The sequence below is a fragment of the Chenopodium album genome, chromosome 1, assembly GCF_948465745.1.
Source record: "Chenopodium album chromosome 1, dcCheAlbu1.1, whole genome shotgun sequence".
NCBI classification, from domain to species: domain Eukaryota; kingdom Viridiplantae; phylum Streptophyta; class Magnoliopsida; order Caryophyllales; family Amaranthaceae; genus Chenopodium; species Chenopodium album.
This window is the reverse complement of record NC_137834.1, coordinates 83,242,102-83,266,812: the sequence shown is the minus strand read 5'-3', so window position 1 is coordinate 83,266,812 and position 24,711 is coordinate 83,242,102. Positions and strand designations below refer to the sequence as shown.

Below are 24,711 nucleotides of genomic sequence, written 5' to 3'. Positions count from 1 at the left end.
TTATCAGTATCGAATCCCTGATTTCCAAATGTAACCCTAAGATTCTCTTAAACCAAATAGTACCTCAGAAGCATATGCTTTTCTACGTACTTTTTATGGCTTAAACTTGCCGGCGTAGCAGTGGGAGGATCCAATCAAGCAACTCTAAGTCAATATCAAAACCTCTGAAGTCAAGTACAACTCCTAATTAAACTTTACAAATTGAAAATTAATCCCTTTTTATTATTATTATTATTATTATTATTATTATTATCTACAATAAATTAGTGGGAAGCCAAGATACAACCCCCACTCCTATTATTATTATTATTATTATTATTATTATTATTATCCACTTTCTTCAACTCATTAACTAAATCATTAGAGTATTCCGTACTTCTCTCTTTTTTCTCCACTTGATCAAATAGATACGCCCTTCTCACAGGTCAGCGTTCACTCTATTTTTCTAAAATTCAAGCTTATTTTTCTTCATATTCTGTATGAATGTTGCTCACTAAAAAGGTTGAAATTTGCTTACTTTATTGTTTAGTATGGCTAATTTTGGATACCCTTTAATTTTCTGTATCTGGGTATGCTTAATTTAATCTGGGGGGTGTTGTATATGTGAATGAAAACATGAATTTGTACTAGTAAAAATTTGGAACTATATACTTTGGAATATGAGAATTTCTGATTGTAAATTTGTAATTTCAGTCATTCAAGTAGTGGGTGTTATTTGATTTATTGGATTGATGGCAAGGATTAAATGTGGTATGGGTCTGTTTCAGTGGATTGTAACTGGAATGTTAATCTCCGAGATTAACTGGGGCTCCCTCCTATTTTTATGGGTTTCATGCCTATATCTAGATTTCAGGAGTAGAAAATTTACTTTGTATTGAAATGTGGACAATAGTAGGGAATGAAAATGTTCTTGGCTGCTTAATAGATACTTGTATATCCGTATTTGTGTTGTTTGTAACCATAATCTGTCGAAGCTTAATGCAAGTTAGAGATATCGAAATTAGTAATTGATCCGAAACTCAAGTTTGAGAGGTAGGTAGGTACTCTGTGAATTGCATAATTATGAAATTGAATGTAGGATAGTGAACTTTGTAGGGTGAAAAACTGATAATGTTTTGAACTGCCATATCCTAGATCAATTTCTTTAATACACTAAAGAGGGTCTATAATATGGTCTCGTGACTCTTGTCCAACTCGCATAATAAATGAGAATAATGATGGGAAACGTTGCACGAAATTGGTTGTTGGTGGATTTACAAAGTTTCATTTCTACGATTGTTGCCATAATCTTGTTAATCAACCTAAGAGTCGTTTATTTCTTCCATTTAATTCAGGTTTTAAAGGAGATGAGAGGCCTATTGCTTACTTCATACGTGGCCATTTTGGTTGCTTCAATCCTTCAATGTGCTGTGTCCCATGGGGTTCAACCCCTGTCAAAGATTGCTATTCACAAAGCAGAAGTTGCTCTCCATGACAAATCTTTTGTTCAAGTTTCTCCTTCGTTGCTTGGATTAGGGGTAAGCTTTAGTCAGCTTGCACATCTGATATTGTTTATATTTGAGGTGTAGCTTTTATAATTTGAAGTAGAGAACTTTTTATCTTAGTAGAGTTGCTTACTAGAAGTTCTAATTTTATCAATTGGCACTTGATTTCTATTAGGGAACAAATAGAGAATGGGTTACTGTAGAATTCAGCTACCCCAATCCTACAGTAGATGATTGGATAGGAGTCTTTTCTCCTGCCGATTTCAGGTAACATACTTATTTTTCCTTAAAACAGCCTAATTGGAACTCACTTTGTCTTTACTCCATATTTTGGGACGTTTAATGACCAAACTCCTTATCTTCAGCTCGTCTACATGCTTGGCAGATAATCCTAGAGTTTACCCTCCTCTTCTGTGCACTGCTCCAATAAAGGTGGGTACTGGAAATTTGGTGACTTTGATCCTTTCTTTTTGGATAATCACTTGAAGTTTGAGCACTGTTTATCATCCTGCATATGTATATATGCTTCTATAAACAACTTAGTGTGTTTGTTTCGCAGTATCAATTTGCAAATTTCTCGAATCCTAAGTATGTGCAAACAGGACGTGGATCTCTGAAGCTGCACTTGATCAATCAGAGAGCAGATTTTTCATTTGCACTATTTACTGGTGGACTGCTTAGTGTATGCTTCCTGTACCTTTTATTTTATCTCTCTTGTTTTTATTTTGAGTTCTGATTGTACTCCGGCTGCATGTTGTTCTTATGTCAATAAACTGTGGCTGAAAACTAATACATCAAAATTCTGAATTACATTCATCTATCTAGTGCCATCGAACTGTGGGGTATTGTATTTACAAATTATATTCCCATTTCCCGTTCTTTATAATTGTAGTTGTGATGAATTACTGATGCATCATAAATGTAACTCTTGTAATTTATCATATTATGTTCTTTTTCTTTCTACCAACAGCCAAAGCTGGTTGCCGTCTCAAATGTAGTTGCTTTTGCAAACCCTAAAGCACCTGTATACCCACGCCTGGCTCAAGGAAAATCTTGGGACGAGGTGAGCTTCATTTCTGTTATTATATATATTACTTTTATGAGAATACAAGAAGATTTGCAGGGAAAGGGAAGGAAGGAAAAGTGAGGGATACATTTTGGCATTTTGCATATTTTTAAAAAAGACTTGGAGCAAGGGAAAGGAAATGGTGGGATCCATTTTCCTTCTCCTTTTGATATACCAAATCCCTACATTGTTTGTGAGATTTGGAAGACAAATGGATGGTCAATCTCTCCCTCCCACCTCGGCACCTCCCTTTCCCTTCATTACTGTTATCTGTTGTAGCTTTTTTTTTTTTTTTAATTGATCGTTATCCTGAAATTGTGCATAATTCTTAGTGTATTACTACCTCCTTCTCGAATGCTCAATCTTTAACGCAGTAAGCTTTTTCATTAAAGTTGGGGCCCACAACAGCACACCCACTTACATTTTTCTGTCTACTTATTCACCCTCCTTTAACAGCAAGTAAAAGAGCAATGAGCCATGTAGTTTGGGATATAAAGAGCATATTGTAGTCTAAACCATATTTCTGAAATCTAAATTTGACATGATATTCAGATGACAGTTACTTGGACTAGTGGATACGGAATTGATGAAGCGATTCCTGTTGTTGAATGGGGTTTGCAAGGAGAGAAAAAAACTATATCCCCAGCTGGCACATTAACCTTTGATCGCAGAAGCATGTGTGGTGAGTGTAAATTCTTTCTTTCCTATTGCAGGTTTGAAGATTTATTCATGCTTGTTGATTGAATAAAAGCTCTGTGATTGACAAAACATCTACATTCAGATTGCTATGTTATGTATATAACTTCGTAAAAAGAAATGTTAAGGAATGCGATATTTACAGCGTGGGACCTTGCTGTACCTAGTGTCCATTCCTAAGTGATTGTACTAGATGTCTAAATATATATCTGTCTAGTATGTCTTAAAAACTTGAGCTACTTTCAAATGAACGGCTTACATCTTAATGCCAAAGTGTTTTTGGTTGTCTTTTGTCTGAACTGTAGAAATCGACCTAATGAACTCCTTGACAATCCAATCGAATGGAATACAAAATGAATCCAACTTTTCATGAAACATCCAATGATCCAAATGTGTTCTGAGGTTGATTGGCATGATTGCCCTACTTTGTTGTTTGTCAGCTTAATTAGTGAAGTATGTAGTCACTCTGATGAAGCAGGATAATTTAGCTATACATTTGTTTGCATCAAATTAGCACTTGGTTGAATTGTAACACTCTCAAGTCTATTTCACTTTGCACTCTTCTTTACATCAGTCTTTTGTTTGGAGCTTGCAGTTAATTGGCAAGTTCGAGTAATAACTAGATTCATATTATCTTGCAAGAATATCTAATCACTCTATCTTATTTGCTTTTGTCCTAGTTAATTTAATGGTGCTCATCTGAGTCAATATGTCATACAGTTTGGCAATTCATAATCACTTAATTCCATTCGTGCTTGGGCAGGTGCACCAGCCAGTACTGTAGGATGGCGTGATCCTGGCTATATACACACTGGTTTCATGAAGGAGCTGTGGCCCAACTTAGTGTATGTCATATAACATTGTCATTTTGTTACATCATGCTGTCTTGTTGACTGTCTTCTATACTGTGATAACATTATGAGAAATCAAATTAAAGGTGTTAAATATTGAGTATAAGTTTAGATACATATTCAAATATGATTTTCAGATCTATTCATCTTAATTTCAGGCCTTGGAAACAAACTTTTTCCTCTAATGAAAAATCGTATGTCAAAGTAATTATCATCAGTTGAGTTTAAAGTAGTAGGCCACTACGCCAAATCCATTGCCTTTAAAATTATAAGACTAGGGAATAGGATCTAACAGAAACATTCCCTTTGAAATATAGGGGTAAGGCTACAAGAGCCTCTTTGCAAATATAAGACTAAGGTCTTGTACATCTGATCTCAGTCCAGTACACTTTTTTTCTCCATGATCTGACGTATAAAGTTCTGACTCATGCTTAATTTTGAATGTTCTTATGTTGTTTCCTGAACTTTTTACCATCACCTTTGGACTGTAAGTTTTTATATTTTCTTTTAACGTGATTTATTTTCTTCTTCGTGCCATGCAGGTACACATATAGGGTTGGACATAGATTGCATGATGGAACGTATGTATGGAATGTTCGTTATCACTTTAGAGCATCTCCTTATCCAGGTCAAGATTCTGTTCAGAAAGTTATCATCTTTGGAGATATGGGAAAGGTATGGGATATTTGATAGGAATTGATAGCACTTCTGGTTTCACTGGTGGTTGCATCTAAGCTTATGTTGATCTTAGAAACACATACTTTCTTCAAGGCATGTTTTATATGTCTAAAAGCAAATCTACTAAACCATGTATTGAGATTTTAAATATAATCAGCAACACAATGCATCTAAAAAGACTTCAGCAGGGTGAAAGAGAGAGGGGGGCTGGGTTCATCTATATATATCCTTATACCTAAGATAGCAGAGAAGATGTTCCCAAAAACTTTTGATTTTATATTCTAGTGTTTTTTGCTACTTCACTATGAACAGAAGTGAACATTTAAGGAACCAATCCATTATAATTTAATGCATCCCCACCTCCAAGCATGTATTTTCCTTTCTTTCTTTTTTTCGTCTCATGGCCAGTTATTCATACCTAGAGGTGTGATACAAGAAAAATAAGATTTAGTAAAGAAAACATGCTTGGTAATCAGGGATGCTTACCTTGGACATTCCATATAAAAGGCCAGTTCTGTTATCATTTTTTTTTATCTACCTGCCTGTGTCAATAGCTGTAAAACTGTTAGACGTCCATTTATTCCATTTGTTTGTTTTCATTGTAGTACCTTCTGTATCGTTGATACATTTAATGTTTTAGGATGAACTGGATGCCTCCAATGAATACAACAATTACCAGCGCGGTTCTCTAAATACTACTGCACAACTCATCAGTGATCTGAAGAACATTGACATTGTCTTCCACATAGGAGATATATGCTATGCTAATGGTTATCTGTCTCAGTGGGATCAATTTACTGCTCAAGTTGAGCCCATTGCCTCAGCTGTTCCATATATGATTGCTAGGTTGGTCAACTTATCTTATCTCTCTTTGAAATATTTAGTTTGTCGATGTGTATCTTAAGGTCAAATTATTTTATTTTTTTCCTTGCAGTGGAAATCATGAGAGAGACTGGCCAGGGACAGGTTCCTTCTACCAGAATACAGATTCAGGGGGAGAATGTGGTGTGTTAGCTCAGAATATGTTCTATACTCCTGCTGAAAACAGGGAAAAGTTCTGGTATATATATAGGATATCATAATTTGGGATGCAATAAGTTATTCTGTATGATCTACAAATTGATAAACCAGTAATAAGAATGAAATAAGAATCTATTGTCTTCTGCAGGTATTCCACCGATTATGGCATGTTCAGATTTTGTATTGCTGATACAGAACATGATTGGCGAGAGGGAACAGAACAATATAAGTTCATTGAACACTGTCTAGCATCTGCAGATAGACAAAAGCAACCATGGCTTATTTTTCTTGCACATCGTGTGTTGGGTTATTCTTCAGGCGATTTTTACGCTGAAGAAGGCTCATTTGAGGAGCCCATGGGCAGAGAGAGCCTTCAAAAGTTGTGGCAAAAATACAAGGTTGATATTGCTGTTTATGGTCATGTACATAACTACGAGAGAACATGCCCTATCTACCAGGTTCGTTTTCATTTCCTTTTTGAGTTGCAATATAATCACATTTAACCTCGAATCTAGAATTTCACAATTTTTTGGCCAAAATATCCTGTCATAATGATTTAATTATTCCTGTTTTCTTTCCATAAATTAATTGAAGCACGAAAGTAACTACTTTTTTCTGGGCATCCATTATATCTACTGATGTGCTTGTTCAGGTCTTTCAGGAAAGTAACTACTTTTCTCTAGACATTTCAGAATAGCAACTCTCAAAGTCTCATTGCTTTGATGTCTTTTGTTGCAGAACACATGTACCAACCAAGAAAAGAACCATTACAAGGGTACCTTGGGTGGAACAATACATGTAGTTGCAGGTGGTGGAGGAGCGAGTCTTGCAGAATTTTCAACCCTCAAGCCAAATTGGAGTATATTTAGAGACGAAGATTATGGATTTGTTAAAATGACGGCATTCAATCACTCTAGCTTGTTGTTTGAGTATAAGCGGAGCAGTGATGGGAAAGTTTATGACTCATTCACAATATCAAGGGATTACCGGGATATCTTGGCTTGCTCTGTGGACAGTTGCCCGGCAACAACCATGGCATCTTAGTAAACCTTGTAAGGGATCATGTTTGTTGAAGCATGGTGCCAATTTCAAATTTAGACAATAGGTCTCCCTTCTCGCTATCCCTGCTGTATAGATACGTGATCGATTGAATTATTTCAGTCAATTATAGATTAAGCTAGTGATAAGCCAGTTTGGCAAAATCGCAACGACCACTTATACCAATCAAGCTTCCTGAGCAAGAACCTTCTGCCTTTCAGCCTTTTATGTAGATAATTATATGATAGGCTGGAAGTAGATGGGCAAGCTATTTCATTCACACTACATAATATGCTTTGCATTGAATATGTCCTCAATAATGGCCTAATTAGCACTTGTATATTATGTTACTTTTTATGCACAAGGCAAGTTGGTTGTATATGTCGTACTGTCGTAGGACGAAGACATTCGCGTTGCACATCACCTTGTACTATAGTTTTGATCATGGTGGCGATGACAGAAATATATTTTGGTTAAGGTCGTAAGGTAATTCAGTGAAGGTGGCATCATCTAACAAATACGAGGTCAAAAAAAAAGTAACGAAGGCTAAGAATAAAAGTTTAAAACATTATGGAGATGCGGGGGATCGAACCCCGTGCCTCTCGCATGCAAAGCGAGCGCTCTACCATTTGAGCTACATCCCCTTTTTGTTAATTAGACACATTATATATAAATAATAATTATAATAAAATTTCTATATGACTAAAATTAGAGTAAAAATGTGTGGCCCATGCAGGTCTCGAACCTGCGACCTTCGCGTTATTAGCACGACGCTCTAACCAACTGAGCTAATGGGCCAACTTATTTATTATTTGCCATATTTAATATTTATTCGTATATGTCAGCACAAATAATACCCCAAAGTTGCAAGTAATTTGGACCGGAGGTAGTAGTTATTATCAGATGTTCTGCTCTTTAATATTGATCCCTCCTACAGCCTACGGGCCGGGTATGGCACAAGCTATTGGATGTTCAGAACTTCAGATTATACGTAACATACACTGAAGAAGACTGGAGAGAGGTCTAGACATTAAAAACTCGTAGAACATTGCCTAGTTTGCATCAATGGACTGCCAATAGCAGCTGTGGCTCATCTTTCTTGCACATTGTGTGCTTGATGACTTGCCTTGTCAGGCTGCCAGTACAGTGCAGAGCATGGATTGCTTTAGAAACCAATGTGAAGAGAGCCTTCTGAAGTTACAGCGGATTATCAAAGTTAAAGCGTCTATTTTCAGCCATGTCCACAGTTACGAAACATGCACATCCCATATGTGCCAGACATATCAGGTAAGATTTTTTGCATAGCAGATATCCAGCTGAAATGGAATAGAGATCTTGATTATGGATTCGTAACACTGAGAGCACTTGACCACTAGGAATACTTGTTCACGTACAAACAACAGTTGGGAAGGGCAGGTTTTTGCCACTTTCACTCTTTCAGTCAAGGCATGATATTTTACGGATAAGTCAGTGTGACAGTGTGCTCTTTGAATCGTTACCAAGGTACTACAATGGCACGGCATGATATCATAAGGACAAGCCAGTCTCTGTGAATCATTCATTACCAAGCTCCTACAATGGCTTCTGACTTAGCCTGTCAGCTGATCTCAGCTCTTCATTTGCAATGTCAGGCCAGAATGCTCTCAAATAACTCGATTATATGCATATGACGTATTTATATAATTCCAGCCAGTGAGTAATAATAAACGTAGGAGCAACCACCCTTAATAAAATTTGAATTTAATTAATGGCCAAAAATTTTCTAGTTTACAATATATGCAAAGGCATAACTAAACAGCTAAACAGGGACTAATTTTTTCCCTTTGAAATAAATCAAAAAACAGGAGTATAAGATCCCACAGCCAATACAGCTAATGACCAGGACCCAATTGAATGTAAATGGATTATCAAACACCGAGGTCTCGAAATTCATCCCGAAGACACCAGTGACAACGGCAAAACAGGTAACAACAAATGTTGCTGCCGTCAGCAACAATTCAAATTGGATCAGCTGATTCTGAACAGTGCCCTGTTAGAATGAAAACCAAATTGATCAAAAGCTGTTAGATCTTCTGAGTTGAAAAGGCAAAAGGCTTAATGGAGTAAATAATAGAGAAGATTTTAAAATGCAAAAAATTCACCAGTTTGATGTTGATCAAGTCCTCCGTATCATCAATGTACTCTTTAAGCTGCATCAAAAGTAGATGGCTTTTAAGTAACCGAAAAACGCAAGAATAGTGTTGAGGGAGGGGGGATCTGATGATAAAGTAACAGCTTTGAAGTAGTTCGCTGACAGACTGCATCTTTCAAGATCCAAAAAGTAAAATCTTATATACTAAACTAGAGAGAGAGATCAATTCTTACTGACGACAATTTGCTAAGAGTGTGGTCAATAAAAACAAAATATGCTTCAAGCAACATCTCAAGTTGAACAATGTCTTCCTTCTGACTGGATGAAGTCGTTGTAAGCGTTTCATGCTGGCTTGATCTGGTAATACTGCTAAAGGCCCTCTGCAACTTATGAGATCCAATTGTAACAGCCTCAGGAGAAACAGGAGCAACAGGTGAAACTGGTGCAGATTTTGATAACCATTTCACTGAATCTAAACCAACTGAAGGAATATTATCTATGTCGGAATTCACCACAACTGAAGGAATGTTATCTATGTCTGAATCATTGGACATATATCCATCCATTTTCTCCTTCTTCTCTGTCAGGTACATTTCTGCCATGTCGCCATCATCATCCATGAGATGCTCAATTTCATCGCGCACCTGAAAATTTTATGACAGCTCAAATATGGAGTATACACCAGCTGACCAGCTAAAATATTTTCAGGGAATGCAAACTTGCACTTTTTCACAAGCGTATTTTAAGAGTTCATCATCCCAAAGTTATATAACCCACAAATGCCTCTTGCCTCAGTCACACTAATTAATCAATGGGCCAAGTCTTCAACCTTAGACAAAATAATACCACTGCATCAAGCAAATTGAAGAGTTTACCTTTTGAACTCGCTGAGTCAGACTAAGGAGGTTGCCTTTGAATCTCCGAACACGTTCCAGGTTCAAAGTGCTAATAGATGATGTCAGCTCGTCAAGCACTGGACGTATCTCTGAGGTCAATTCTTTTGCCTGAAGAATTTCAAAATTTATATAACAGAATTCATGATGAAACATAAAATCAAGTTTCAAAAGGTAAGCTTTGGTTCTGGCAAGCAGAATGCACAAGTTCACAAAATTGGGAATTAGTGTCAAACCAGACAAAAACTCTGGGTGTCAACATGTGTGTTACACTGAAATTTTTAGAATACTCCCTTTGTTCCATCGAAAGTGGTTAACCAACATTTGAGTATTAAGAAGTGTACATAACGAGTGAAACAAAATTTTGTATTGGAATAGTTGTAATAAGGGAAGATGATTGGTAAATATACAACATTCATTCATTCAATTAAAAAGGAGGAAACTTCAATGGAAACTATCACTTTCAGTGAGACAGAGGGAATATGTCGCAGAAAGCTTAATCATTTTTACTTCAATGGAATGTTCTTTAAGTACAGATCATTGCATGTTTCTTTCAGGTTTTTTAGCATCAAGCAAGACACGTCAAGCTATAATGCATACCTGGGCATCCAGGGACGTGCATGTTAATTCCAAAGCCAATTCAAGTGCTTTAAATTCAAAAGGCAATCCATCTGTAAGAGCACACAACACAAACAATTTACCACAGCTATTTTTGTAAAAGACACAGCAAAAGAATGTGACACGAATCACATCACATGACAAAAGACAATTTTCAGCAGACATGTATTTTTTTCTTTTCATTTGATTTACAACCAGCAGCAGCTTCCTTTTGCAAAATTACCCTGTAAAACTTAATCAAGAGGCAGACTACATATATAATGTCACGAAAATATCAACCACATGCTCATATAGTGTGATCTGAAGGACCAAATCTAATGTTTCAGGAAAAAAAATGCTACAACACTACAGATTCAATAATGTCAGTAACTCTAATTTTAATGTGATCAAGCTCCAAAAAATTACTCTATATGTTTCATAATGTTGTCTTGTTTTCAATTTAGCCATATTTCAAAATGAGAATCCTGGTTTTAATTCCACTCTACAATTAATACACTAATACAGCAAGAGCTATTATTCTTGAAAGTTATCGCCCTCTTCCAATCTTTGTTACAAGTCAATCAAGACAAACATTGTGAAACAGAGTAAAAAAACCAAATAAATTTCCAAGAACAGAGGTGAGATAATGAACACTAAGGTGTGCTGGGAGATAAGAAGTATCATTTTAATTCATTGAGAAGATGCATATCCACTATGAAAACTCCTATGTTCAGATAACTAGTAAGCATGTCTGCGTGTTTACAGCCATATATGTTTCAAATAAATTTTGAAAGGATATCTAATCTAAAAAAATTTTAAAATTACCAGCATGATCTCTGGTTGCTTGAAGTCGATTACACAACTCTGTCTTATACTGCATGACAGAGCCATCCAAAGAGTTCATCACAAAAGCCTCGTCAGCAGTGATTACGCATCTAATCTGCTCTAAGTTGACGACAATAGCCTTCTCTCTGCCCAATATGGCAGAAGGATAGATGAACAAAGGGTCCAAAAGGCGAAGATCCCGAGAAGGCAAGGAACAATTTTTCATAATAGTGGACTTATCAAGCTCCATAACTTTTGCATTCCCATTCTGCTCAATCTTTATCCATGAACGACTTCCATGACCTCTCTTCTTTACACCTGAATAGCCAAATGCATGCCCGAAGGCACCTGCCCTTGCACCACCACTGGGAACACCTTTATTAGAATTTTCTGACTTCTCCATCACCTTTCACTAAATGCTCCCTTGTCTAAATCTGCAGAACTTCATAACAAGAGTCTGCATCAATACATATCAACTTGGCTTTTCTTTAAACCCCCCATCTTAGATTTCCAAGATGCTAATATATTTCATCTAGGAAGTAATCTTCCCGGCAGCAAATGTGCAAAATCCCAACAATCCTGCAAATTCATAACAAATCTCCCATTCACCTTTCCATACACGCAAGTTCAGGGTATCATATACTACTTTATCATATTGTGGAAGTAATGCTGACACAGGAGTAAGATAATTGTGCTACTAGAATTATTTTTTAAAACAATAGTACAAGAAGTGGTAACAATGTAACATCAACTACATAAGGCAATTTTACACAAAAAGTAAAGCAGTCCGCAACTCCGCAACACCTCATGCCAACTTGGTCAAACTTCTTTGATTAACTAAAATATCTGACAACTTCAGGCACGCTAACAGCACTAAGGGATTGAACACCTTGGCCTTTGAGTATCAAGTTCATCATAGTAATAATTTTGAGGCAACAGCATATAAAATTTCAAGGTCTACCATGGTCATCTTGGACCTTCAAGTTTAATAAACTTTGTTGACAACTCTATGTTTTAACTACACAATAATAAAGGATAATATTTTAGATCTTAAATTTGTGGTCAAGGCAACTAGTTTTCTGAGAACTTTTGCTTAAATAATAGTGTAAATCATCTCTACCATTAATTATCCATTGTCCGTGAAGACGGGACGCCTCAAATGTAAACCGTTGTTTAGCCATTCAACATAGCTCAATCAATGGCAAACAAGACAAGTACTCCCTTTGTTTCATATTACTTTATGTCAAATCGTTACAAATAATATGAAATGGATGTAGTAAATTGTCTTACTACAAAGGCAATACCAGAAAATTTAATATACACTATCAAGTAGTTTTGATTGATTGCACAAGAAGTTGATACTGGAAAATGGAAACTATGTAACAAAGCAACTTTCACTACGATTACATCTCTCATTTCCGAAATTCAAAAACATTCAAGGGGGCGAGTTTCATTTGATACACCAGAGTCACAAAATGATTTTAGTATTCAATATTCTCTTTCAATTAACCAAATAATTCAGAAGCAATACACCACAGAACACAATCAGCACGTCGAAAAAAAGCATCAAGCCAATGCAATGAATCAAATAAATGGCTGCGGACAAGAATAATTCAACTGGTGATCATACTCAGTACTACATCATATATCAATTGGCTGACAAACAAGATTACTAGAAATTGTATTTATAACAATTACAACAACAATTGGCTGACAAACGAGATTACTAGAAATTGTATTTATAACAATTGCAACAACAACTGGCTGACAAACAAGATAACTAGTACTGATATTCATAACATTTGCAACAACTACAACAAACGAACACATCCACAAACACTGCCGGATATGCACATACATATAGCAAGGAGTACAATTCCGTCCCTTCGGACTTAATTGTCGCATAACTAGTTCAAATTACACTATCAACGCGACTATCAATTCCGAGACCAAGGAATTACATGAATTAATCCTCTCAGATTTTCGTCCAATTCCAAACAACCAAACAAAAATCAGCAAACAACCCAATACAATACAGAGAATTTTAATCAAGTACACCAAAACCCCATCAAATTCTTACCCATAAAAATGAAATTACATGTACCCAATTGTTCCAATTTAACATAAACACAAAAGTAATTGTATGAAGAAGCTAAGAAGCGGGAAATATTACCTGGGTGATAATGATTAGGTTGTTAAATCCGTCAACTAATTCAAGATTGATCAATCAACTTCGGCAAAGAAGAGGAGAGAGACGCAAAATCAAGCTAATTAATGGGTTGAACTTGTACTTGTATTTGTAATAGTGTATAGTACGCTGTAAATGTAAAATGTGAACCTTCCTCCCCTAAGCATGGTTTTAGTGGTTATTAGAACACACTAGTAGATCATTTGGATGCTAAGCAACAAACGTCACCATCTACATACCCTTTTTATTTTTTATTTTTTATTTTTTATTTTTTTTTTTTACGGAGTACGCGTAATAAATATCGAGGTATGGGGTAATCTGAATACTTGGGTCGGGTTCAGTAAGGTCGAGTCAGGTCTGTTTAATATTGACTTATGTTAAATACTTAAATTAATGTGTCTATAAGAGATGAAATATGAATTGGGGTTTTTCCGAGTTAGATCGAGTTGGGTCGGTTGAGTCAGTTTTTAACACCTCTTTTAAATTAAAAAAGATATTTTTATATCACTGCAGTTGCTCGTATATTGATTACTCCATCTGTTTTTTTTATATGCATCAGTTTGACCGGCACATTTGCCGAGGCACTACTTTGACCTTAAATATATTTAATTGTTATTAGTAAAAATTGTAACAAAATTATATTATGAAACTAGACATTATGACGAATCTAATGATATATAATATAATAACATTTATTCATTTTTTAGAGGTGAAAAAATTAAGTCAACCATGATAGGTGAATAGTTCAATTGTCAAAGTGATGCATATAAAAAAAACGGAGGGAGTATGTGACAAACAACGTTATATTGCAGTTCAAGGAAAAATTGAAAAAGTTGAGTGGGGGTAGGAAAAAAATACTACCTCCGTTAACTTTTATTTGCAACTTTGGAATATTTTATGTCTCACAAATATTACCCCAAAGTTACAAATAAAAGTTAACGGAGGTAGTAAGAGAGATGGTGTAAAATGTGAAGGACGTAATCGTGTAATATAAATGTGGTTCAAATTATTTCAGATTTTGAGTTGTTGTTTCAAGTTAGGGTGTCCATAATTAGATTAAAATTGAAATCCAATTTAATTCAAAGTGAATTATCAACTAAAACATTAAAAAAGTTGAGTGGGGGTAGTAAAAAAATAAGAGAGTGGTGTAAAATGTGAAGGACTACGTAACTGTGTAAGATAAATGTGGTTCAAGTTATTTCAGATATCGAGTTGTTGTTTTTGAGTTAGGGTGTCCATAATTCGGATTAAAACCGAAATCCAATTCAATTCAAACCGGATTATCAATTTGAATTGGATCCGAACTTTAAATCGGATCATATCGAATTGAGATTATTTGAAATTTTGGACTTTTGGATTGGATCAAATTGAACCTAATAGGATCCAAACAAAACCGAAAACCAAATTTTAGAATTATGCATGTATAATATGGATGATTTTGTCTGAAGTCTTAAATTGCAGAATGCTGCTGCTTATTATTGCTATTTAGTGCATGGAGTAATTGTTGTAATGGACTAATGCTGTTGCCTTTTGGCTGTACTAGTTATTTTGAACAAATTATTTTGAGTTGAGGTTAAACAATTTATGTTAATGACTATTTTCAAGATTTTAATTAATCTTTAGGATTGGACAAAATGTTATTTTTATAATTGCATACTTATTATTATGATATTATCGTATTAGTCTATTAGACGCTATAAATTTATGTAATATAAATCGGATTTTCGGATCGGATCCGATCCAGATAAAATCGAACTTTAATTTGGATTGGATTGGGAAAGTAATTCGGATCGGATCAGATTGAAAATTAAAAATCGAATCATATGTCGGATCGGATTGGATTTGGCCTAAATCCAAACCAAAAACTGAAAGGACACCGCCTCTAGGTTCGAGTTCAAATTGGGTCTAGGGTTAGGTATTTCAAATTGAGTATAGTCGGATATAGGTAAAGGGATATTCCGTTTGGACATAAGTAATCCAAATTGTTTCATTCAAGTCGAACAATTGAAAGTCATGAGCTACGGTGCATTTGCTTGTAATCAAGTAGGTTCAACTTGGGCCAATTTTATTTTAGACCAAAATTAGGTATTGACTTCGGCTCTAGCTCTAACCATTTGGGTTTATAATCATTATTTGGCATGCATGCATGTCTAATCTTTTTTTACCTTAAGATACATTTAGGGGTATGAATTCAACATATGAGAAGGGACTACATTAATTATATAGTTATCAATTTTCAAAAAAAATATATGAGAAGGGAAAATTTTTTTAAAAAATGAGAAGAGACTGCATTAATTATATAGTTATCAATTTTGGAAAAAAATATGTGAGAAGGGAAAAAAAAATATATGGTGAGCACAAAGATTTGATCCTTAAACCACTAATCAAAACAATAATGCAATTTACCATCTTAGCTAGAGTCAAACTATGATAAAGACATACAAAAAATATATAATAAATTTAATTAAATTTAGTAGTGGTACATTGTGGTACATTACTTTAATGGTACATAGCGGTACGCGTCATTTACTGTAGAATTTTCGTTACTTTGGAGATGGGTCAATGATGAGGATCTATTCAGGGAAGGCAACTTTGAATTCTAATTCAAATACAACATCTCAATAAGATGAGGATAAAAGATATTACCATCTAAAAATTCGCTAATATGCGTTGTAATAAAAAAGGAAAAAAAAAAAATGCTAGCTATTGAAGAATTACAATGAACAAGTAATATTGAGGCAAGGTCTTTTTTTTTTAGTTTCAATTTATCAATATAATTAAGTCTAGCTACCTTGAGCTTCGCAATGCCTCTCGTCAGCAACCCTATTCCTTGACTCTATCGCTTTTCTTTTTTTTTTTTTTCTCTATTTGCACCATACCTTTCATAGAACCCAAAATCTTAAACTAACAATGCATTAATAATTTTTTATAAAAAAAAATGATTACCTAGAAAGTAAGGAAATTTTTTAGTAATTAATTTTTTTGGCATAATATCCTCATCCAACACTTTAATCTAATCATTTTGTTTATTTCATATAGTTTTTCTGAATTATCAAGGTGAGGAAATTCTTCAAATTATTTTAATTCTTTTCTACATTAATGTAAGAAGCTAAATTGTTTCTTAATTTTTTTCTCAGAAATATCACAATAGCGGCAATTCTGAATGGTCGATTCCATCTTTTTTTTTCCTTAGAAGAAGGTGAGTTTTTTTAATTCAACATTGCAAATAAAATATTAAAATTGACTTTTTTTTTTTTTCTTATAATTTTTATTTGTTTTTCTCAATAAAAAAAATATGAACCAAATCAACAAAAAACAAAAATCAATTTTATTGTTAGATATAATTTGAATGAGTTTATGTAAACTTTGATGATTTATTGATTGTATGCCTATTTTAAAGAAGTGTGTGTACATACTATAAAATAGTTTGTATTTATTTGGAACAATTTATCCCAGTAATATTTTGATTGAATAAAGAAAAAAGAAGATGATAAATATAATTTTCCCTGAGATGTGGGATATACTTTTAGAGTTTAGACATAAAAAATCATGTTTTATTGAATTTGCTTAATGAACCAAGTTTGATCAGATCAATAAGGTAATAAGTGAATTATTAAAATTTTCTATCCAAAGGTAAATGATGAATATTTATTGCTTCATTAAGGTGAACAATGAACAATGAACAATGTTATTATTCCAATTTTTTAGCATGGAGTGTAAAGCATTGTTTCATAGGCTTTTTTGCTACTCTATCTCTCTAAACCAACAAAATAGTTTAATTTTCTTATCTTTAAAAAGTAGTTTAATCATTGCAACAGGTTGTCATACAGGTGATAAAACTTCTTTACCAGATAGATTATTCTATCTAAATATAGATGATACAAGTTCTGAAATAACGCAAAGAATAATTTAATGACCTTGAGCTCATTTAAGCTCCTGCATCGCCATACCTTGGTGGATGCAAATATAAGGAGATCGTCGAAATCTATTGGAAATGGTTGTAAATGATTTTGAATGTGATCTATTTAGAGCGGGATACACCCAACTTTCAACTCAACCTGACATTGTAGAAGCTGATCAATCTAACACACATGAAAGGGGAGATCGTTGGCGTTTGTTGTTTCCTGAGGTTGTCCAAGACACAAACAATTCCAATAGCAACATCAACAACAATAATGTTCATCATCAAAGGTATGATAGCCAACATAGCAATCAGTCCAACTTAAGCTATGTTGGTAGAATTGATGAGTCATTCCCATTAGCAAACATTGAAAGGGGAATTATTGGAAGAAGACATAATAGACAAATCTCCATCTTATCAGATTCTTCAACCGAGGACATAATTTTAATAGACCATAATTTAATGGTTAGAGGTGAACAATCAAACACAAGCAATGATACTATTTCTATGGGATCTCCTAATTATGTTCATACAAATATGGAAATTGACTCGAGTTCAACTAGTATTGTTACAAACATCTTTGGACAAGAGGAACTCGAACATGAATTTGAACCTACCAAAACATCGTTATCATCAGAAGGTTCATCCGAATATCCAATGGATAAACCATCTATCCAAGTTATGTACAAAGATGATGAAAAATACGATCCACAACGAATTCCATCCTCGGTGTTTGAAAGATGTGATTCTCTTATACCCGCGGAGTGGAGTGCAACGTCTAATGAATCATTATTCAGCATTCATATCGGTAATTCTAGTATAGGAAGAGAACAAGCTCTTCTATTAAGCGGAGAGCTGAAGAATCACGGTGGAGTATTTCCCAAACCACGAGAAGAATTCGAGCTTGATGGAAATAATTTACAAGAGATGAGAAAACTTGCAGGCTTATCTAAGACAAGTGATGATCAAGGTAATAATGTAGTAAGCACTACTTCAACAACAACTATGCTTGGGTGTACAAATAATGGGAAAGTTGAACATGAGAATAAAAAAGGAGATAAGAGAGTAACAATTGAAACAGATGATGAAGAAGCTACAAAACAACAAAATAAACACAAACAACAAAATATCCACTCATCTAGCATTTCCTTCCACTCTAACACAAGTGAAGATAGCAATTTTTCCTTTGCTTTCCCAGTGTAAGTTTGCCTTCATTTATACGTCTTTTTATTTGACTTTATTTACTTGCAACACAGCCTTGCGGCACGCATTTTGAGGTTGAGATTATACAAGGTAAACGGATTAATTATTTAAAGTAATTTTTACACATGTAAACGGACTAATTATTCATTGTTTTTCAGATTTGGCGAAGTGGGAAGGAATTCTTTCAAAAAAGGGCATCATCAACAACAAGTAGACATAAACAGCCAATCTACGCCTTCACCACCCGTGACAACCAAAAATAAAGGAATATTTTCTATCTTTCGAATTTTCTCTTGCAACTCTTGTCGGAATTGCTCTTCTTGCTGCTCTTGTGTTTCATGCTCATCTTTCACGTCTTGTTTCGCTTGTCCTTCATGCTTCTCTTGTTGCTCGTGTTTCTCTTGTGCCTCTTGCAAGACTTGTTGCGGTGCTCGTTAAGAAAATGATGTGCTCAACCCTCCTTCTCCGATCCACTTACAATTATTATTAAGGCATTTATATAACTCTTTCTTTCTCTATAATACAATTATGGTAGATTTGTCGAATGAGATTGAAGTCTTTGTATTTTTCATATTTATCAGCCTTAGGCATGTTACGTATATGTTGCCTAACAAATCATCTAGAAGCATAAGGAGAAGATGAAAATGGTAAACGACCATGTATAAAATGGTTTATTAGAAGCCTTTTTTGGTCCAAACGCGAGTATTGTTTAGCCTTTTTCTATATTAGAAAAATGTGTAAATTTGTACATGTAATTTGTAGAAACTTTTTTAGGAACCTATTTAATTAGATAATTATATAGTTATATATTGTTTATTAGTAATGTTAACTTTAATTATAATTCTAGTGTTTAAATAGTTCAACTAATATTTCCAATCATGCTATTACTCTAAACACTATACATTATTTTTTGACAAGAATACTCTAAACTGTACGTACTGTACATAATGTACTAGAAGTTAGAAATTGTTCAGCAAATAAATTGAAAAAACCTAGAAATTAACATTATATGTTTACAATTTAAGTAATGAAAATAATAGAATTCCTTTAATAATAGTGATATGATTTGCTGTACAATGATTTAGTAATTACAAAAAGTAATAACAACTTTGGGGAAACCCTAAATTCAGGCAATACAATAAATAAAACTCATGAAAGTTGCTTGCAACAGTTAGTTCGGAGAGCATGATCCACATTATCATGTTTCTAACGTCCCAAGTGAGCATGAGCAAAAATGTGAAGCAACAATATAAGCATGCAAGCTAAAACTTTTCCCTTGTTCCTTTTCCACTTTCTCTCTCTCTTTTTTTTTTTTTTTTCCTTCTCTAAGCCAAAATTTACTTTAATGAAATAAATATATTAATTAATTAAACCTTTATCGTTGTTCAATTCTATACGTTACGTTATACTTCCTCCGTTTTCTTTTACTTGCAACACACCTTTTAGGCACGCAGTTTTAGGAGATGATTAGTGAGGATAAACGAGCGATTTTATCAATATAATTTTTACACGAAGATTAGAATAGGGTTAAGTATCATTTGTAAAAATTATAATGAATAATTTATCCGTTTACATTACATAAACCCGACCTCAAAACATGTGCCACAAGGCTGTGTTGCAAGTAAAAAGAAACGGAGGAAGTATTTTTTACCGGTTACTAGTCCCCTTACATAAAACTTTTGTTATATCTCTTTCATGATTTGACGAGCTATTTGTTCAATATACACTAAGGGGAAAGATTGACTATTTTCTAGAACCGAGTCTTCCACATATCATCCAAGATCAATCTCAAATAGGAAACAATATTTACCTCTGATCTAAATCCAATTTAATTGTACGATGCATGAATAATCTTCATTCAATCTAAACCAATATATAATCCATTGTTGAAACATTTTTCACATATTCATCTAAACCATCCTACTCAGCTACACCATTGCACTCCGACGGTAAACTTAAGTAGTTCGTTGAGTATATACACTAAAACCGCTATACTTATACATATGAACATATCGATATGACTTTATATCAATAACTTAGGGCATGTTCTCATTGACTGAACTCAGCTGAATTGAACTGAGCTGAACTAAACTGAACTAAACTAAAATGAATATTTTATAAGAGAAGAAAATTAGGAACTGAATTGAACAGAACTAAGCTGAACAGAACTGAGCTGAACTGAACTCAAATGAATTGAAAATAAATGTATGAGAACAGACCCTTAGTCCCTCCATTCCTTCCTTAATTACGTACAGACATGTATAATTGTACTTACTAATGTAAAAAACCTCCGATATCCTGAATTTCCATGAAAGAACTCAAACAGGTAAGGCACAGAGGGAGTACGGAGTAACGTTTACAAGTCATGACTCATGGAGTCAAGCATTGGTAACGACCAAGTAAAACCCAACCCAAAACATACGTTGGTGGAAAAGAAAGAAAACATCATACTTTTTCCAAATCTCCTCACAATCCGACCCCACCATAACACACCACCAATTTTCTCTCTCCTCCCAAATTTTACTTTACCCGGTCTAACTTTACGAACCGGACTAGCCACGTGTTTCCCATTCATTGGCTCCCGCATTTATTTCTCCAACCTCCCCTTCTCCCCACCTCCGTTGGGCCCCACCCACCTTTAACGGCGGCCATGCCAAGCCACCCCCTCTTTCTCTCTCCTCACTTCTCACTCAGCAAATTTATTCTAGAGAGAGAAACTAGAGAGAGAATTTCAATAGGAGAGAGAAAGCTGTCCTTTTTAGCAAAGCAGTAGTAGCAGTAAAACTCCCAACCTTCTCTTTCAAAAAACCCAAAACAAAAAACAAAAAACCATAATTTAATTAAATTAAATAACCCAGAAATTTCCTCATTTGCCCAGAATTTTTTCACTCCTAAATCTCTCTCCTTTGCTTAGATTTCGACAAGATTGAATCCCAAAAATGCATCGTTTAGTCCCTTTTCTAGTTATACAGCTGCTACTGTTACTGGGTATTTTCAGTTTTTCTGGGAATTCGTTGTTGTTGAAGGAGGAGAGAGAAAGAGAAAGAGGGGTTTTGCTGGAGTTCAAATCGTTGGTTTCTGATCCGTCGGGAATCCTTGCTTCGTGGGTTTTTGGGAATGATTCCAGCGATACCCATCACTGTTCTTGGGTCGGTGTTGATTGCGACGCTCAATTTAGGGTTTCGTCGCTCAAGATTGTCGGCGGCGGCGGCGGAGGAGGAGGAGGAGGCGGTGATTCAGGTAAATTTGATTATGATTTGAAGGAAGTTGTTGATTGTTTTAATGTTTCTGAGTTTCCGTTTTATGGATTAGGGATTAGGAGAATTTGTGATGCTAGGGTTGGGAAATTGGGTGGGGGGTTACCGGGTGTGATTGCTGAATTGGGCAAACTTAGGGTTTTATCGCTTCCATTTCATGAATTTAGTGGGGAAATTCCTGGGCAGATTTGGAGGTTAGAGAATTTAGAAGTGCTTGATCTAGAAGGGAATTCGTTTACTGGGAAGTTGCCGGATTCTATTGAGGGTTTGAGGAGATTGAGGGTTTTGAATTTAGGGTTGAATAGGATTGGTGGGCAGATACCGAATTCGGTATCAGGATTGGTGGGGTTGGAATTGATCAATTTGGCTGCTAATGAGTTGGAGGGTTCGATTGCGGTGTTGGTTGGTGGTTTTCCGAGGTTGTGGGGGCTTTATTTGTCGAAGAATAGGTTAAGAGGGGAAATTCCGGATGTTTGGGGAAATGATTGTCGAAATCTGAAGTATCTTGATTTATCTGGTAATGCATTGAATGGGAAGATACCAATTAGATTGGGGAATTGTCGGGAGTTGCGAGTGCTCTTGTTGTTTTCGAATAAGTTGCAAGGCGTTATGCCACGTGAGCTTGGCCAGTTGAGGAAGCTCAACGTGTTCGATGTTTCAAGGAATAGCCTTGTTGGTAATATCCCAGCTGAGCTTGGTAATTGTCGTGACCTATCAGTTCTTGTGTTGTCGAATATTGAGGATCCGGTTTATGGGGAGTTTAATGGTGCATTGAGTCATAGTGAAAGCAATATCTTCCAGGGTTCGATTCCCATGGAAATCACTACATTGCCGAAACTGAGAATTCTGTGGGCTCCGAAGGCTGGTATTGAGGGTGAGATTTCGCGCAATTGGGATAGTTGTGACCGTTTGGAAATGATAAATTTATCTCAAAATCTCTTAATTGGCAGAGCAGATGGAGTATTTGACAGATGCAAAAGCCTAGTTTATGTTGATGTTAGCTTAAACAGGTTTTCGAGGAAGCTCATAGACAATAATCATGCTTCTAGCTTGGCTGAGTTTAATTCTTGGGATGGCCCTCAATTCACATTTGGAGCCTGCAATTCACTGCCTTCACAAATTTTAAACTTTCGCCAGTTGAACAAGGGCCCTACTGCATATCTTTCATTCTTTGTCAGTAGAGCTTGCTTGAGAATCTCGTCTCTCCAATTGAAGACCAAATTTTTTGTGATCCACCGAAATAGGAATAATAAATTCACTGATGCTCAGAGCGTGGTAAGGAGATCTGAAAATGCTAGGTTACTTTCAGAAATCAACTCATCATTACATGAAACAGTGCCAGCCACGAGTGCACAGAGCAATGATGAGGATCTGCAGGCTGATGCTGATTCTCCATCAGGAACTGGATATGGTAATGGGAAAAACCAATTCAACTCAATAGAGATTGCATCCATTGCATCTGCATCTGTTATTGTTCTTGTTTTGCTGGCACTTGTCGTCCTCTTCATTTATACAAGGAAATGTGCTCCCAGAGATAGTTCTAGGATTCAAGTGTATGAAAGAAGGGAGATCAGAGTTTTCGCTGACATTGGGGTCCCATTGACATTCCAGAATATTGTCAAGGCAACAGACAATTTTAGTGCAGGCAACTGCATTGGGTGTGGTGGCTTTGGTGCAACCTACAAGGCCGAGGTATCTCCAGGAGTGATTGTGGCTGTAAAGCGGCTTGCTGTTGGAAGATTTCATTGCATTCAACAATTCGATGCTGAAGTAAAGACCCTTGGAAGGATTCGCCACCCTAATTTGGTTACGCTCATAGGTTATCATGCCAGTGAAACAGAGATGTTCCTCATTTATAATTATCTCCCCGGAGGAAATTTGGAAAGGTTCATCCAAGAAAGATTGACAAAGTCCATTAAATGGAAAGCACTTCACAAGATTGCATTGGATGTGGCCCATGCAATCGCATACTTGCACGATGAATGCAATCCAAGGGTTATACATAGGGATGTCAAGCCAAGTAATATCTTGTTGGACAACAACTACAATGCTTACCTATCTGATTTTGGCTTATCCAGGCTGTTGGAGAATTCTGAAACCCATGCCACCACTGGTGTTGCTGGGACATTTGGGTATCTAGCCCCTGAATATGCTATGACATGTCGTGTGTCCGAGAAGGCTGATGTGTACAGCTATGGTGTTGTTTTGCTGGAATTGATCTCAGACAAGAAAGCTTTGGATCCTTCGTTTTCCTCTCATGGGAATGGATTCAATATCGTCTCTTGGGCACATATGCTATTGCGACAGGGTCGAGCAAAGGAGGTCTTCACAGCCGGAATCTGGGAGACTGGTCCGCATGATGATCTAGTGGAGGTGTTACACCTGGCTGTAAAATGCACCGTTGATACACTCTCAATCAGGCCTACAATGAAGCAAGTTGTACAACTGTTGAAGCAGCTTCGGCCACTTGGCTAGGTTTATGTAAGTTCTATATTTATGTATTTTTCACCCAGTTTTGCATCAGCGAATGGCTGTTTATGTAGTGTATCTTATGTATTTTTTTAGTGCCATTTAAGAGGGGGCCTGTTGTGAATGTTCATTAGAATGTAGATATTACTAGTCTGTCCCAATTTAAAAGCTGTTAGGGTACAATTTGAGAGTATTGTAACTTGGTTCTTGCAGCATCTGAAATGTACATATCAAGAGATGGATAAAATTTATCTGGTATTTTTTTCCATGTCTGTATCTTTACTTCATTTGCCAGCAGGTTTTATTTTGTGCAATACTGTTTATTGTATACATCAGACAGTCACCCCTTTGCAAAGTGACTTATATGTGACTTGGAGTTGGAGTAGCTTTTTTTTTTTTTCCAAAGAGATGGGA

General features: G+C 35.5%; 4 protein-coding genes and 2 non-coding genes across 9 annotated transcripts; 3 read left to right on the top strand and 3 right to left on the bottom strand.

Annotated features, from left to right (window-relative positions):
* Window positions 1–296: 296 nt before the first annotated feature.
* LOC145619059 (putative inactive purple acid phosphatase 1) lies at window positions 297–6,997 on the top strand. Of its 2 annotated transcripts, none has more exons than XM_081673765.1 (13): window positions 297–424; window positions 1,335–1,517; window positions 1,660–1,751; window positions 1,850–1,916; window positions 2,044–2,166; window positions 2,455–2,547; window positions 3,103–3,232; window positions 4,010–4,091; window positions 4,640–4,772; window positions 5,416–5,621; window positions 5,710–5,835; window positions 5,944–6,253; window positions 6,534–6,997. In XM_081673765.1, the coding sequence occupies exons 2-13, from the start codon at window positions 1,347–1,349 to the stop codon at window positions 6,837–6,839; spliced, it is 1,839 nt and encodes a 612-aa protein (XP_081529891.1). In that variant the 5' UTR covers window positions 297–424; window positions 1,335–1,346; the 3' UTR covers window positions 6,840–6,997. The 2 variants fall into 2 exon arrangements, with proteins under 2 accessions (XP_081529891.1, XP_081529819.1); XM_081673693.1 differs by lacking the exon at window positions 297–424 and adding an exon at window positions 425–501.
* Window positions 6,998–7,404: 407 nt separating this feature from the next.
* TRNAA-UGC (transfer RNA alanine (anticodon UGC)) lies at window positions 7,405–7,477 on the bottom strand. The gene has a single exon. It is a non-coding gene; the product is annotated as a tRNA-Ala (tRNA).
* An 80-nt stretch (window positions 7,478–7,557) lies between these two features.
* On the bottom strand, window positions 7,558–7,631 carry TRNAI-AAU (transfer RNA isoleucine (anticodon AAU)). The gene has a single exon. It is a non-coding gene; the product is annotated as a tRNA-Ile (tRNA).
* Window positions 7,632–8,542: 911 nt separating this feature from the next.
* Window positions 8,543–13,592, bottom strand: LOC145558985 (magnesium transporter MRS2-5-like). 3 transcript variants are annotated; one of them, XM_081620386.1, is made up of 7 exons: window positions 13,453–13,592; window positions 11,280–11,713; window positions 10,458–10,528; window positions 9,840–9,968; window positions 9,198–9,608; window positions 8,975–9,022; window positions 8,543–8,862 (listed from the first exon to the last, which is right to left on the bottom strand). In XM_081620386.1, exons 2-7 carry the CDS (start codon window positions 11,680–11,682, stop codon window positions 8,632–8,634), a joined length of 1,293 nt encoding a protein of 430 aa, XP_081476512.1. In that variant the 5' UTR covers window positions 11,683–11,713; window positions 13,453–13,592; the 3' UTR covers window positions 8,543–8,631. The 3 variants fall into 3 exon arrangements, with proteins under 3 accessions (XP_081476512.1, XP_081476497.1, XP_081476504.1); XM_081620371.1 differs by having other exon boundaries at window positions 11,280–11,858; window positions 13,453–13,590; XM_081620378.1 differs by having other exon boundaries at window positions 11,280–11,721; window positions 13,453–13,581.
* A 3,869-nt stretch (window positions 13,593–17,461) lies between these two features.
* Window positions 17,462–18,571, top strand: LOC145637030 (uncharacterized). Its single transcript, XM_081688548.1, has one exon. It carries the CDS (start codon window positions 17,462–17,464, stop codon window positions 18,569–18,571), a length of 1,110 nt encoding a protein of 369 aa, XP_081544674.1.
* Window positions 18,572–21,216: 2,645 nt separating this feature from the next.
* LOC145558976 (LRR receptor-like serine/threonine-protein kinase RPK2) lies at window positions 21,217–24,553 on the top strand. Its single transcript, XM_081620361.1, has one exon. The coding sequence runs from the start codon at window positions 21,511–21,513 to the stop codon at window positions 24,301–24,303; it is 2,793 nt and encodes a 930-aa protein (XP_081476487.1). The 5' UTR covers window positions 21,217–21,510; the 3' UTR covers window positions 24,304–24,553.
* Window positions 24,554–24,711: the final 158 nt, after the last annotated feature.

What these genes read in the sequence shown, in the direction of transcription:
- LOC145619059 (XM_081673693.1), top strand. An exon ending in TGTGCACTGCTCCAATAAAG is followed by an intron (nt 1,917 to 2,043) that starts GTGGGTACTGGA and finishes TTTGTTTCGCAG; the next exon opens with TATCAATTTGCAAATTTCTC. An exon ending in TGATCGCAGAAGCATGTGTG is followed by an intron (nt 3,233 to 4,009) that starts GTGAGTGTAAAT and finishes GTGCTTGGGCAG; the next exon opens with GTGCACCAGCCAGTACTGTA.
- LOC145558985 (XM_081620386.1), bottom strand. Translation starts at nt 11,682, where the DNA reads ATGGAGAAGTCAGAAAATTCTAATAAAGGTGTTCCCAGTGGTGGTGCA. An exon ending in TGACTCAGCGAGTTCAAAAG is followed by an intron (nt 9,609 to 9,839) that starts GTAAACTCTTCA and finishes TAAAATTTTCAG; the next exon opens with GTGCGCGATGAAATTGAGCA. An exon ending in CTCTTAGCAAATTGTCGTCA is followed by an intron (nt 9,023 to 9,197) that starts GTAAGAATTGAT and finishes CTTTTGATGCAG; the next exon opens with CTTAAAGAGTACATTGATGA.
- LOC145637030 (XM_081688548.1), top strand. Translation starts at nt 17,462, where the DNA reads ATGGTTGTAAATGATTTTGAATGTGATCTATTTAGAGCGGGATACACC.
- LOC145558976 (XM_081620361.1), top strand. Translation starts at nt 21,511, where the DNA reads ATGCATCGTTTAGTCCCTTTTCTAGTTATACAGCTGCTACTGTTACTG.